This window comes from Suillus subalutaceus (assembly GCF_016647625.1).
Source record: "Suillus subalutaceus strain FC151 chromosome Unknown DFJ58scaffold_304, whole genome shotgun sequence".
Taxonomy (NCBI): Eukaryota; Fungi; Basidiomycota; class Agaricomycetes; order Boletales; family Suillaceae; genus Suillus; species Suillus subalutaceus.
The window spans coordinates 27,102-37,694 of NW_024540553.1; the positions used below are offsets into that span (position 1 = coordinate 27,102).

At 47.6% G+C, this 10,593-nt stretch overlaps 4 protein-coding genes across 4 annotated transcripts; 3 read left to right on the plus strand and 1 right to left on the minus strand.

Moving 5' to 3' along the window:
• Nucleotides 1-1,114: 1,114 nt before the first annotated feature.
• On the plus strand, nt 1,115-2,775 carry DFJ58DRAFT_268093 (GPR1/FUN34/yaaH family-domain-containing protein). The gene is made up of 7 exons (XM_041379563.1): nt 1,115-1,722; nt 1,779-1,888; nt 1,940-1,990; nt 2,041-2,127; nt 2,177-2,272; nt 2,324-2,415; nt 2,461-2,775. The coding sequence occupies exons 1-7, from the start codon at nt 1,600-1,602 to the stop codon at nt 2,607-2,609; spliced, it is 708 nt and encodes a 235-aa protein (XP_041235384.1). The 5' UTR covers nt 1,115-1,599; the 3' UTR covers nt 2,610-2,775.
• A 520-nt stretch (nt 2,776-3,295) lies between these two features.
• On the plus strand, nt 3,296-4,456 carry DFJ58DRAFT_268115 (uncharacterized protein). Its single transcript, XM_041379564.1, has 2 exons — nt 3,296-4,034; nt 4,092-4,456. Exon 1 carries the CDS (start codon nt 3,478-3,480, stop codon nt 4,030-4,032), a length of 555 nt encoding a protein of 184 aa, XP_041235385.1. The 5' UTR covers nt 3,296-3,477; the 3' UTR covers nt 4,033-4,034; nt 4,092-4,456.
• A 272-nt stretch (nt 4,457-4,728) lies between these two features.
• DFJ58DRAFT_824610 (Metallo-dependent phosphatase-like protein) lies at nt 4,729-6,163 on the minus strand. The gene is given in 10 exon segments (XM_041392154.1): nt 4,729-4,814; nt 4,875-5,111; nt 5,161-5,252; nt 5,302-5,419; nt 5,467-5,546; nt 5,604-5,678; nt 5,715-5,716; nt 5,729-5,790; nt 5,832-5,833; nt 5,845-6,163. 10 exon segments carry the CDS (start codon nt 6,080-6,082, stop codon nt 4,791-4,793), a joined length of 930 nt encoding a protein of 309 aa, XP_041235386.1. The 5' UTR covers nt 6,083-6,163; the 3' UTR covers nt 4,729-4,790.
• An 88-nt stretch (nt 6,164-6,251) lies between these two features.
• Nucleotides 6,252-10,014, plus strand: DFJ58DRAFT_908844 (uncharacterized protein; the record flags this gene model as incomplete). The annotated part of the gene is made up of 14 exons (XM_041395130.1): nt 6,252-6,589; nt 6,643-6,702; nt 6,755-7,016; nt 7,070-7,508; nt 7,560-7,658; nt 7,709-7,813; nt 7,864-8,109; nt 8,160-8,492; nt 8,541-8,723; nt 8,771-9,321; nt 9,373-9,506; nt 9,557-9,717; nt 9,773-9,958; nt 10,000-10,014. The coding sequence occupies exons 1-14, from the start codon at nt 6,373-6,375 to the stop codon at nt 10,012-10,014; spliced, it is 2,991 nt and encodes a 996-aa protein (XP_041235387.1). The 5' UTR covers nt 6,252-6,372.
• Between the last annotated feature and the right edge of the window lie 579 nt (nt 10,015-10,593).

Sequence of the window (10,593 nt, forward strand, 5' to 3'; positions counted from 1 at the left end):
CATGCCGACATTATATAATCGTTTCAAGGTGGCAAACTCACCTTACCTTGGGTTACCGAACTGGCTCTTACGTCCTCTATCACAGTCTTCCTTCAAGAACTGAGCGCTGAGCACGGGCCGTGCAGATCAAGCGCCCAAGTATTCTCACGATATGCGCAACTTCTTATTGACACCCCAGCTATGAAGCAAATCCTTATTCCTCTGTTTCATAATTGGCTTAATACGATTTTCCGGTCTCGATCTCTGCCCCCGCGCTACATATCCGTTCAGAGTCGAATAGGATGGCCAGATGCTTCGCGTTTTCTCCGACCTTGTTCGCAGCGTCCCCGGGCCACTCTACATAGTTCTTTATCATGGTTGCCCTGATAGCAGCATGGAATTCCTGACCATCCTGCTCCGTGATTCATGCTAATCACCATGGTCTCTGTCTCTGATGAATCGCTGGCTACGCTATTGTCAAAGAACTGAGTGAGCTCTACCGTACTGGCTGGGTCGTTGCTTAGGTTCGTACGCGCTTCTGTCCCAACGGCCATAGGAGATCTCATGCAGAAGCCGTGCAAGTGCAGGTGACAAGGCCAGGGTCGTTTATGCGTCAGTCGATAGTTATCATACTTCGAACGTTGACGACCCAGCGGATGATCTAGAACTTCAAGACTCATCGGCATCCACCAACAAGTATCTCCCTCGCTGAACAAACCAGCGTGGGGAGGTGTCTCAGCTTCTCCCAATCTCAGCATAGTGTATTTGACTGACACACAATGGCTACGAAGATGGTAAGAAATCATATTGTCTTGAATGCTTGCGAATTCGCAAGCCTGCACACAGTTCAAGACATTGTTTGTCTTCGTTTATGGCAGTATGTCGTGTATTGTTTCCTTGTGTGGTATACGTTCCCACCCCAAGCACTAACTTCCGATCAGGTTCGTATCGCAAACTTTCAGATAAGCCTACCTGTCGCAATTGTCATACCACTTGGTATGTAGCAAATCTCCCACACGCCGCAGTGGGTTTCTACCTTGTTTCTGGCGCTTTTCATATGACGCTAATCATCATCGTCCCCTCAGAACTTTTTCGTGTATTTGCATGCTTTGGATTGCGCGCTGATCAGGTCACTGCCGGGTCAAGTCCACCCTAGCCCAGTATCGCCCTGACTTCGAGTCCAAGATCAAGTCGGTAGTCCAAGTCATATCTCACAACAAAAGCGGTTTCTGTCCCGCGCACGAACAAAGCGAACAAAATCACCGTAAATCATAGTGATATCATTTCCTGTGGCGGTGCTGTCCATTTTCATATTATGGCTACGTGGCAGCTAAATACGCAACATTGTTTGGCATTGAGGTCGAAGGAATGTAGTGTTTTAATTGGCAAGAGAGGTCCCTCTGCTCGGGTCCCGTCATGATGTACCGTATCCCGCGTCATCAATTGCTCCAGCCTGGGCCAGGCTCGTCAAACACTGTTAATTGCACCAGCTCGTCTTGGCATCGTACCACATATGTAAACGAAGATCTGCCAAGAGTCCTAGTATAAAGGACTGAAGAAGCTGTGCATACGTGCTTCTCTGAAAGATAGCCCCACAATTCGTCACTGGTCATCTAGTTCATGGCTTTGAGCACTATTGCCGAAGAAGCGAGCTCCAAGGACGATGACTGCGTCCAGACTGTCGATGTAAACTCCCCAGAACCACAGATGAAGCCTTACCAGAGGACATTCAATAGCCCCGCCGTACGTATTCCATGCTTTACTCAGTAGTATGTCCACATCATTAAATTGTCACCCAGGCAATTTTGGGCTTGATATCCTTGGGTACTGTCTTCTTGTCCTTGTCGATACCGACGCTCGCCTTCGGGAGCGTCGACCCACCCAGCTTGATTGTGGTGATTGCCACCTTGTCAGTTTCAATATACACAAACGATCCTAATTTTGACATGGTCATTTCCAGCTACGGCGGCATCGCGCAAACGATTGTGGCCGTGTGGGAGATGTCCCTTGGGTAAGTTTCCAATATCTGTATAGAGGGAGCTACCGCCGATTTTTTCGTAGCAACACTTTCAGCGCAACGGTTTTTGCTACCTACGGAGGTTTCGACTTCGTATACAGTGCTTTCTGTTTACCTCGAATCGCCCTTGCGTATGTTGTCAATAAGCTTTGTTACATCTCCTCCCTAATGTAACCGCAGGGCTGCAGACACCGTTGACGGGGTCGTCAGACAGCAGTTGTACAACGCCATCGGCATCTACCTCGCCATCTGGAGCTCGATTACATTCCTTCTCCTGTGAGTCCGAGGTGATATACTGTGTGGTCATATTTCTAACAATATTCATAGCCTTGGTGCACTTCAAACCAATATACCCTACGTTGTAACGCACGCATGTATTGTTTGCGCGCTCGCTTGTCTTTCCTTGAACGCTTTTACTGGTACGTTTTCATCCGTCTAGTTATGTTTATCTGACGTCCACGCAGGCCACCTGCATTTGGCAATTGCAGGTGGTGTCCTGGGTATCATCGCTTCCTTCAGCGCATACTACAGCGCATTTTCGTTCTTCTGGACACAGCACACCTCGTTCAGATTCATTCACTTCCCTCTCATGATGGCTCCTTTCAACGTCTAAGCGCTAGAGTCCTCTCTTCTCTTGTACGATTTTGATATTGTCCTCAACTTGCACTGGATTTGCTGTTGAGGATAATGGTGGGAGATGAAAAGTACGGTCCTCAGATTATTGAATCGATCAGTTTTTGTACTAGTATATTGGCTACACTCTCATATGGAAAGCACGGATGTCGGAGCCGCAGTTTTGCTCGGGCACTTACCCCGAATCTGGCAAATGTTAATCAAAAAGTTGTCATTTCTCAGAGACTTATTAAATAATTAATTCACAGATCCGAAATGAATGCTCTAACGGACGAACATTTGTTCGAAGTGTTGAGCCTAAGTTGAATCAGGAGGTCGCTATCTAAGTTCACGTCGCACGGGCTGTACAGATAAGCGCCCCAGGTCTCGTTTCGTACGTGCTCAAAAATCGGATCCAACTTGTTGTCGCACTGAGGGCTTCAAACCTCTACCATATAGGAAGCCATGATGTTTTTGCCTCTGCTCGGGAGGGCCAAAATGACATTTGACTTTTCCCAACATTCGTCACCGAACGCTCACCGAACGATGCGACATGCTCGATGTCACCGTGACAATCCGACGCCCTCAGGCTTCCAGCTGTTGACTTGCACTCTACTGACGTGTTTATGGCATAGTGAGCCTTTTGGTTATGTGGCGTTTGGTGGCGAAGTCGCTTCGGACAATTTGATTTTGCCTCCGGTTGGGTTCTATTTGAACTTGCGCACTGAAGTTAGGACTTCTTTTATCATCATTTGCCTATTCACCTTTGCTCGTCCGACAGATCTATGACATGCTCCAACCCAGACTTTACAATATTGAAGACAGATGACACCATTCCTTCTGGCTGCTCCTGAGTGGGGCTTACTTTGATGTCTAACACTTCGCCTTGCCCTATAAAAGTGAATAGAAAATCTCGAGACTCCCATCATCTCAGGTTACACGAGATATCTGCATCAAACAGCTCCTCTACAATGAAGTTTACTCTAATTGTCACTCTTCTCTCTGCCTTCGCCATCCCAGTGTTCGCAGACTCCGTTTTTGTCGTACCGAACGCCAATTACAGCAACCCCAATACGTCCCTTTCTACCGTCACCTGCTCAAATTTGGCACTGCGTTACGCCAACTTCTCCTCCCTGCCTTCCTTCCCCAACATCGGAGGTATCCCAGGTCCCGCCTCGAACCTCTCCTTATGCGGCTCCTGCTGGAGCCTCACGCCCGCCCCACCCTGCAGCGGTCTAAATCCCCTCTACTTCACCGTTATTGATGACGATTCCAATTGCGCCGTTGACGCTGCCAAAGACGTTGACACTACTGTATACGCTATCTCCCAGCAAGCGTACAGCAACTTGACTCACGCTTCCTGCAATGTGGACGCTGTTTATGCTGAAGCCACTCAGGTCCATGCAAGTATGTGTGGCATGTAGAGGCGAGTGTGTTTCATCCTTTTTTTTCTGTAACACTAGAGCTCTGACCCGATGTTTAGCCCGTATGAGCTGTTGTACTGGATGGTAATGAGACTGGGAACGTGCTGATACCATCGGGGAAGATCTACATAGAGTTTTTTTTGGTTCTTGAGTGGGGGTTGCCATATGTTGTGGTTGGAAAGCGCGGTGGGATTTTTTGGGGAGTTTTACAGATCGTCTGTATTTGTCATACTTGATAGTGCCGGTAGAAATCAAACGCACCATCAATTTCGTTTCCTGTATTTCAATCATACTGGGATACACTCCGGGAAAGACCGACAGCAATCAGTTCGCATAACCGTATTGCACGCGACTTTGGACATCAAATTGTAGTGCTACGTTTTGAACTACTTCTATGGTACCAGCACACCCAAGGCAACTTATTCATTCCGCTGAGGGCAGTAGTTGAAATATCAATTGTCTACCTGTATGATGCAGACTTGTCATGCAAGAATTTGCTAGATCTAGACAAAAAGGATGAAACAGCGAGCCGAGAGGGTAACGTTAGGTCATTGATACTCATCTCAGGAGGACTATCGAGATGTTGAAATCGGGCCCACGGAAAACTTGGAGAAACCGACATATTTGGCTCAATCAAAAGGACCAATTTCGTATACCATCCGGCGATACTCCCACTGAGCAACATGGACGAAGAACTGAAATGGCGACACCAAAGAAGTGGATAGCGCTGTACACATACATAATCGTAATACACCATGTCATACAAAGTAGGGCATTGTATTCTGCAGATAAATCGTCAGCATGTATTCCGATAGCTTTCTGGGGAGCGAGCATCTACCCACCATCTTTTTTGTTTGCATCCCCTTATCTCTCTCGTTCTCGGGGGCAGCATCATAAACAGTAAAATCTCTACTTCCATCCTCCTTTATTGTTAGTATTGACGCCATGTTACCGCATCGGTAGCAGTAATTTGGTGCAGACCACACGGTAACGAGTTGGTCATCAAACATGTATTTGTACCCTTCTTGCACGAGCTGATGTGCACGAGCAATGAGACTCAACGAGTTAACATGATTGAACTGAGGAAGGTCAGGGCGACATTTGGATTGTATGAATAGATGGACGAACCTCTCGCGTCACAGTTCTACCAAATAGCCAACCAGCTCCGCGTGGACTGACAGCCCAAGTGTCGATGTCTTCCGGATCAGACCACATGAGGTCTGCAAAGGTAAATCAGGAGGAGCCGAGTGAACATTAATAAGTTCTCACCACAGAAGGCACCTTCATGAGGGATTTCCTGGGCACGCGAGAGGACACGAATTTGATCTAGAGTTCGAATGTCTGGTGATAGGCCACCATGCACGCACAAAGTCTCTCCATCTATTATCTATAGAAGATTTGAGCGTTTCCAGGACATATTGAAGCGAAACTTACAGCAGCAAGATTGAGAAAATCGAATACACTACAACATGCCTTCCAAACAGCAGCACTACCGTACTTTTGCTGGCACTCATCTATGCAACATATTGTCAGTACAAACAGAAAAGTAGCACTGCGCCGACGAGCATCACCATAAAATCCATACACCTGTGTGATTTGTCTACTTTCATGGTTTCCACGGAGGAGAGTGACTTTATCTGGGTATCTAAAAAGATTCAATACAGATACAACGATTGGCTATCGGTGACAATACCGAGCTTTCAGCGCCAACAGTAAGGACACAGTCTCCAAACTATAATGCCCTCGATCAACAAAGTCACCCTGATCGACATTAAGCATGTTCAACCCTCGAATCAAAAGCACACATACGTGCCATAAAAATATAACTCGTCTCTGGGACCTGTCCACCCTTTCGTAGCAGTTCGAGTAAGTCCCAGAACTGACCGTGAATGTCGCCGCAAATGGTGACTGGACTTGAAACGGGTTGGATATTCGACTCTTCCATGAGTATAGCGCGAACACGGTCGCAGAGGACTTTCATATCGGGTTCTGGGAGGTGGCGACATTCCATGAGTTGGTCTATCCATTTGTCGGGGTTATAAGAGGGCATGTCGATAATACGGGAATATTAGAGCTGAGTTATTGTCGTGTTTGACTCGGTGTGCTGTAGAATATATTAGCTGAAGGATCATGCGGGAGGTTTAGGCGCTCATCGAGTAACTGGAGGGGGTCGTGAGAAAGTAAGTACTAACCTGCTAGTGCAAGCCTGAGTAAATTACTGCAAGGTAGACTGTAGTACAACACATATACGTCCCAGGCCTACATACGTGCTCTCACCACTTATTACCCTCTGGCGACACCAAAATCCATCGGTCTACGCGAATTTGAAACATTTCTTCCATGCGCTGCCTGCGCCAGCTCTTTCTCGTTTCGCTGGGTGTCACAGCATGGGCTCTACACGAATCTGACGTGGGTGTGGTGGATTGGAATACGAAATTGATCGGTGTACCGCTGCAAGGCTCTTCACATACTGCACCTGCATTCCACGGTGATTATATTCTGACTGCTACGAGCAACAATGTATTGGCAGCATTGAACGCCACGGATGGCTCTATAGGTGTGCATGTGTGTCCTGACATTCTGACTCTGGCTTCACTAACGTGTCTTCAGTATGGAGAAGTATATATGATGCGGAGGATCCGATAATGGCCTTCACCCACCATGATAATAGTGCGTCATAATGCCAATTTCAAGTGCATCCATGGGTTAAATATGGTACTAGGCGTATCTTCTCTATCTGGACCGGGAGGGTCAACTTTGCGCACGTACGACCTGGAAACTGGCCATCTCATATTGGAGAAACAACTACACAGCCCGGTTGATGGACGACTCCACGAACCTCAAAATCTCGGAATTTTGCTATTGCGCCCTACTGACCCCTCCCTCAACTCAACGGCATATTTCGCACTGACAAATGGAGACTCTGTCACCCATCTGGACGAGACTGGGGACATTCTGTGGACTTGGAAATCTCCCGATCAAGGGTGTGTCTTCTTCGTATTATTCGGTCTTCACTTCATTGATACCAGTTAATCAGGTCCTTGATCTTGTATTCTCATATCATTGTTGATCCGTCAACGGTGTATCTCGTGGGGTTCGCGAAATCATTTGCATCCTACACTTTGCACGTAACGACCCTGTCAGTAACCACGGGCAAACTCATTGCGTCTGCCAACATTCCTGCCAACATAAAAGATGAACGATCCAAATTCGTTGCTGTTAGCTCCCAGACAGGACCTACAACTACTGCCTGCGTCAACTGGCTTGAAGGTGATACACTTAAAGCTGCTGTATTAACGCCTGATTTGAAGGGTCAAATTATGGCTCTTCCTGGCGTCAAATACGATAGGATTAGTGATTTCGGCCTTTCGGCCAACGGACAATTCCTCGCAATCAAGGAAGGAGGTGTTGCGCACGTTATGCATTTTGACGCACAGGCATCCTCACTTCGACCAATCTGGGAATTCGCTGACGCGGTGTGTTTCATATTTCATGCCTGTACCACGATTTACTGAGGGTTACCCCAGGCCCCTTCGCAGGCGCAATCGGATTCTCATTTCGTAGGAAGTCTTAGCCGAGATGGCCAACCCCGAGTTGCGCGCGTTTATTGGTCGAACGTTCACAATGTAAGACCCTTTTGTATCTGCTAGGGTTTCTTATGCAACTAGAAATTTAGAAAGCCATCCACCAAACTCTTGCCATTCATTTGTCTGAGGGCAAGGCTTCATCCTCTGGTTATGCGTTTCCCTTCCAGACGCTTGACCATGGTGTCATCGGGCATGTGAGTCCACTCTACAATTATTCCTGGGTCAAATCTTATTTAGACACTAGGTGGCATTCGATGGCTCAAGCACGGGCGAAACGCATGAAAATACTCGCACGTTGCTGACCACCACGACAGGCTCGATACAGCTTTGGCAACATGACAAAATGCAGTGGGTTCGGGAAGAAGCACTGGCATCCATCCAAGTCGCAGAGTTCATAGAACTTCCTGAGAAGAAGGTTGTCATGTCCCATGCTGCTGTGGATGAGGAAGGTTACTTTGAGCGGCTTCAACGTCAATTATCTGACGTCAAGGTACAAGGTTCGCGTATACTGAAGTCGCTCGTGCTAAATGGTTTTTCAAGAACCTTCCTCAATACTTGGCAAACTTTGCTAGACGCTTTGCGACTGGCTCATATGCTACTGTGACTACGTCGGCTGCATCTTCCTCGGATGAGGATACGCTCACGCGCGACGCTTTCGGCTTCCGACAGATCATAGTGGCAGCTACATCGTATGGGAAAATCTTCGGCATTGACTCCAGCAATGGTCGAGTCTTATGGAGCCGCGTGCTTGGCCTTGGTTGGGCAGCAAAGGTTGGCGGGATAATAATCCCTACCAAAATTTTCGTCACACGGACAGTGAGCGATCCAGAAGGACCTCAAATAGTGCTCGTCACACAACGTCGGGCTGACAATGTGAGCCACATTCTCGTTCCATCCAAGATTTATGTTGACGCGTCTCAGTCTCTTGTTGACACCGTGCTATTCCATGTGAATGCACTTACGGGAGACGACGTCAGAGAGGAGCACCAGTCTATTCCTAGAGCTGCCTTGCAAGGCCTCGATGCTGTCATGGGTCCGTTAGTCGATGTTTTCATGCTTCCCAGCGAGAACCGGACCATAGTCATGCTCGATGAATACCTCCAGGTGTGTTGTGTTCCTTTGCTTAAATCTGCAGGTCTAACGGTCAATAGGCGCGCCTTTATCCAGAAACTCCATCGGCTCAGGCTGAGTTTGAATCATTCGTCCCGTCCATACATCTCGCTCTCCGCGCGGATGTTCCTGGCCAGCGCCAGATCTTGGGCCATCAACTCGCCCTCAATCTCGAGCTGTCACAGTTCTATGTTGCCTATCCAACATGGACACTTGCGCTGCCACCAAAAGAGGAAATTCAGGCCATTATTCCGAACACACGCGGTCCCGTTGCATCGATTGGAAAGGTCCTCGGAAACCGTATGACGTTATACAAGTATCTCAACCCCCACTTGACGTTGGTCCTCACGTCTTTCCTACCGTCCAGCACGTGTGGGATATATGTGTTGGACGTGATCAAAGGTAGTGTGATTTACCATGCCAGTGTCCCTGCTGCTGGTGGCGTATGCGACACGCAAGCGACCCTCACTGAGAACTGGCTGGTATACCATTACTTTGACGACGAGTTTTCTGGGACTGGGCAGAGCAAAGGATATAGAGTCGTCTCTGTTGAGTTTTACGAGGGTGATGGACCAGATGACAAGACAAAAAGGTTGGTCTTTTACCGGTGGATTTCAGGAATAAGACTGACATTTTGACACAGCTCTGAGCTTTCATCGTATTCCAACAAGACGTTGCATATCAGCGCATATGAACAATCCTTTATCATGCCTCACGGCATCACTGCTATATCGCCAACCTCGACGAAGTTTGGAGTATCAACGAAGGACATCATAGGTATGATTAACTTGTGACCGAGCGATCCTTTTTTAATGGTGATTGCGCAGTTGCAAATCGCAAGAACAGCATTCAGTCGATTCCTCGGCGATTGCTCAATCCAAGACGACCCAAGCACAAGCCTACTAGCGAAGAGCAGGAGGAGATGCTTGTACAGTATGATGCTGTACTGCCGGACGATGCCCGACTCGTACTCTCACACAACTACGAGGTTTGTTGCCCGCCTTTGAGGTCCTCGAAGCACACAATATTCACGCAATTTACAGATCGCAAACGTCCGCCGCATCGTTACCTCTCCATCTCTTCTAGAGTCCACATCGCTGGTCTTTGTCTACGGCCTGGACCTCTTCTTCACGCGCATCTCGCCTTCGGGCACGTTTGACGTTCTCAGTGAGAATTTCAATAAAGTGCAGCTTGTGCTGACGGTTGCTGGGCTGGGGATTGCGATTATGGTGACGAAGCCCTATGGTGACGACGGAAACGGCTGCGCGAGCGTTGGTACCAGTGACTTGTCAGTAAATATTGCATCTGTTCCGAAATACAAGATCGTGTGGACAGGTGGCCATGTATATTTTGAGTATGCAACAGATGCACCAATCATAACATCATTACAGGGGCTTTGGGCTCGTGTGCACAATAGAACTGTACATCCACGCATTGTGACATTTTTTCAGCCCTGTTCGGGGAGCATCAGTCTGCAGGTTTCGATCTAAGCTCCCGCACACTGATCAGAGATAATTTTTTCTATATATATCGAACAAGGAAGCATGTACAGTCCACTTCACAGCGAGCAGCGTAGCGAACGCAGAAGGTGGGGCGTTGTTTTATACTATTGCAAGTTGCAAGCCTTCGTCATTGGTGATTCACGGAGGGTAACGCGAATAGCGTCATTGTTTAAGATCGCCAGCTATCAAATCAATCTATAAACTAAACTTGGAACGTGAACTAAGTTATAATGTTGTACAATGTATTACATCAGTATTGTATTTGACATCACAAATCAATTCTTAGGATAAGATCATCGATCGCAAGGCCTAGAAGTATCAATTTTAGTGATTGCAAGTGAGGCTAATGGCTAGGAACTCAC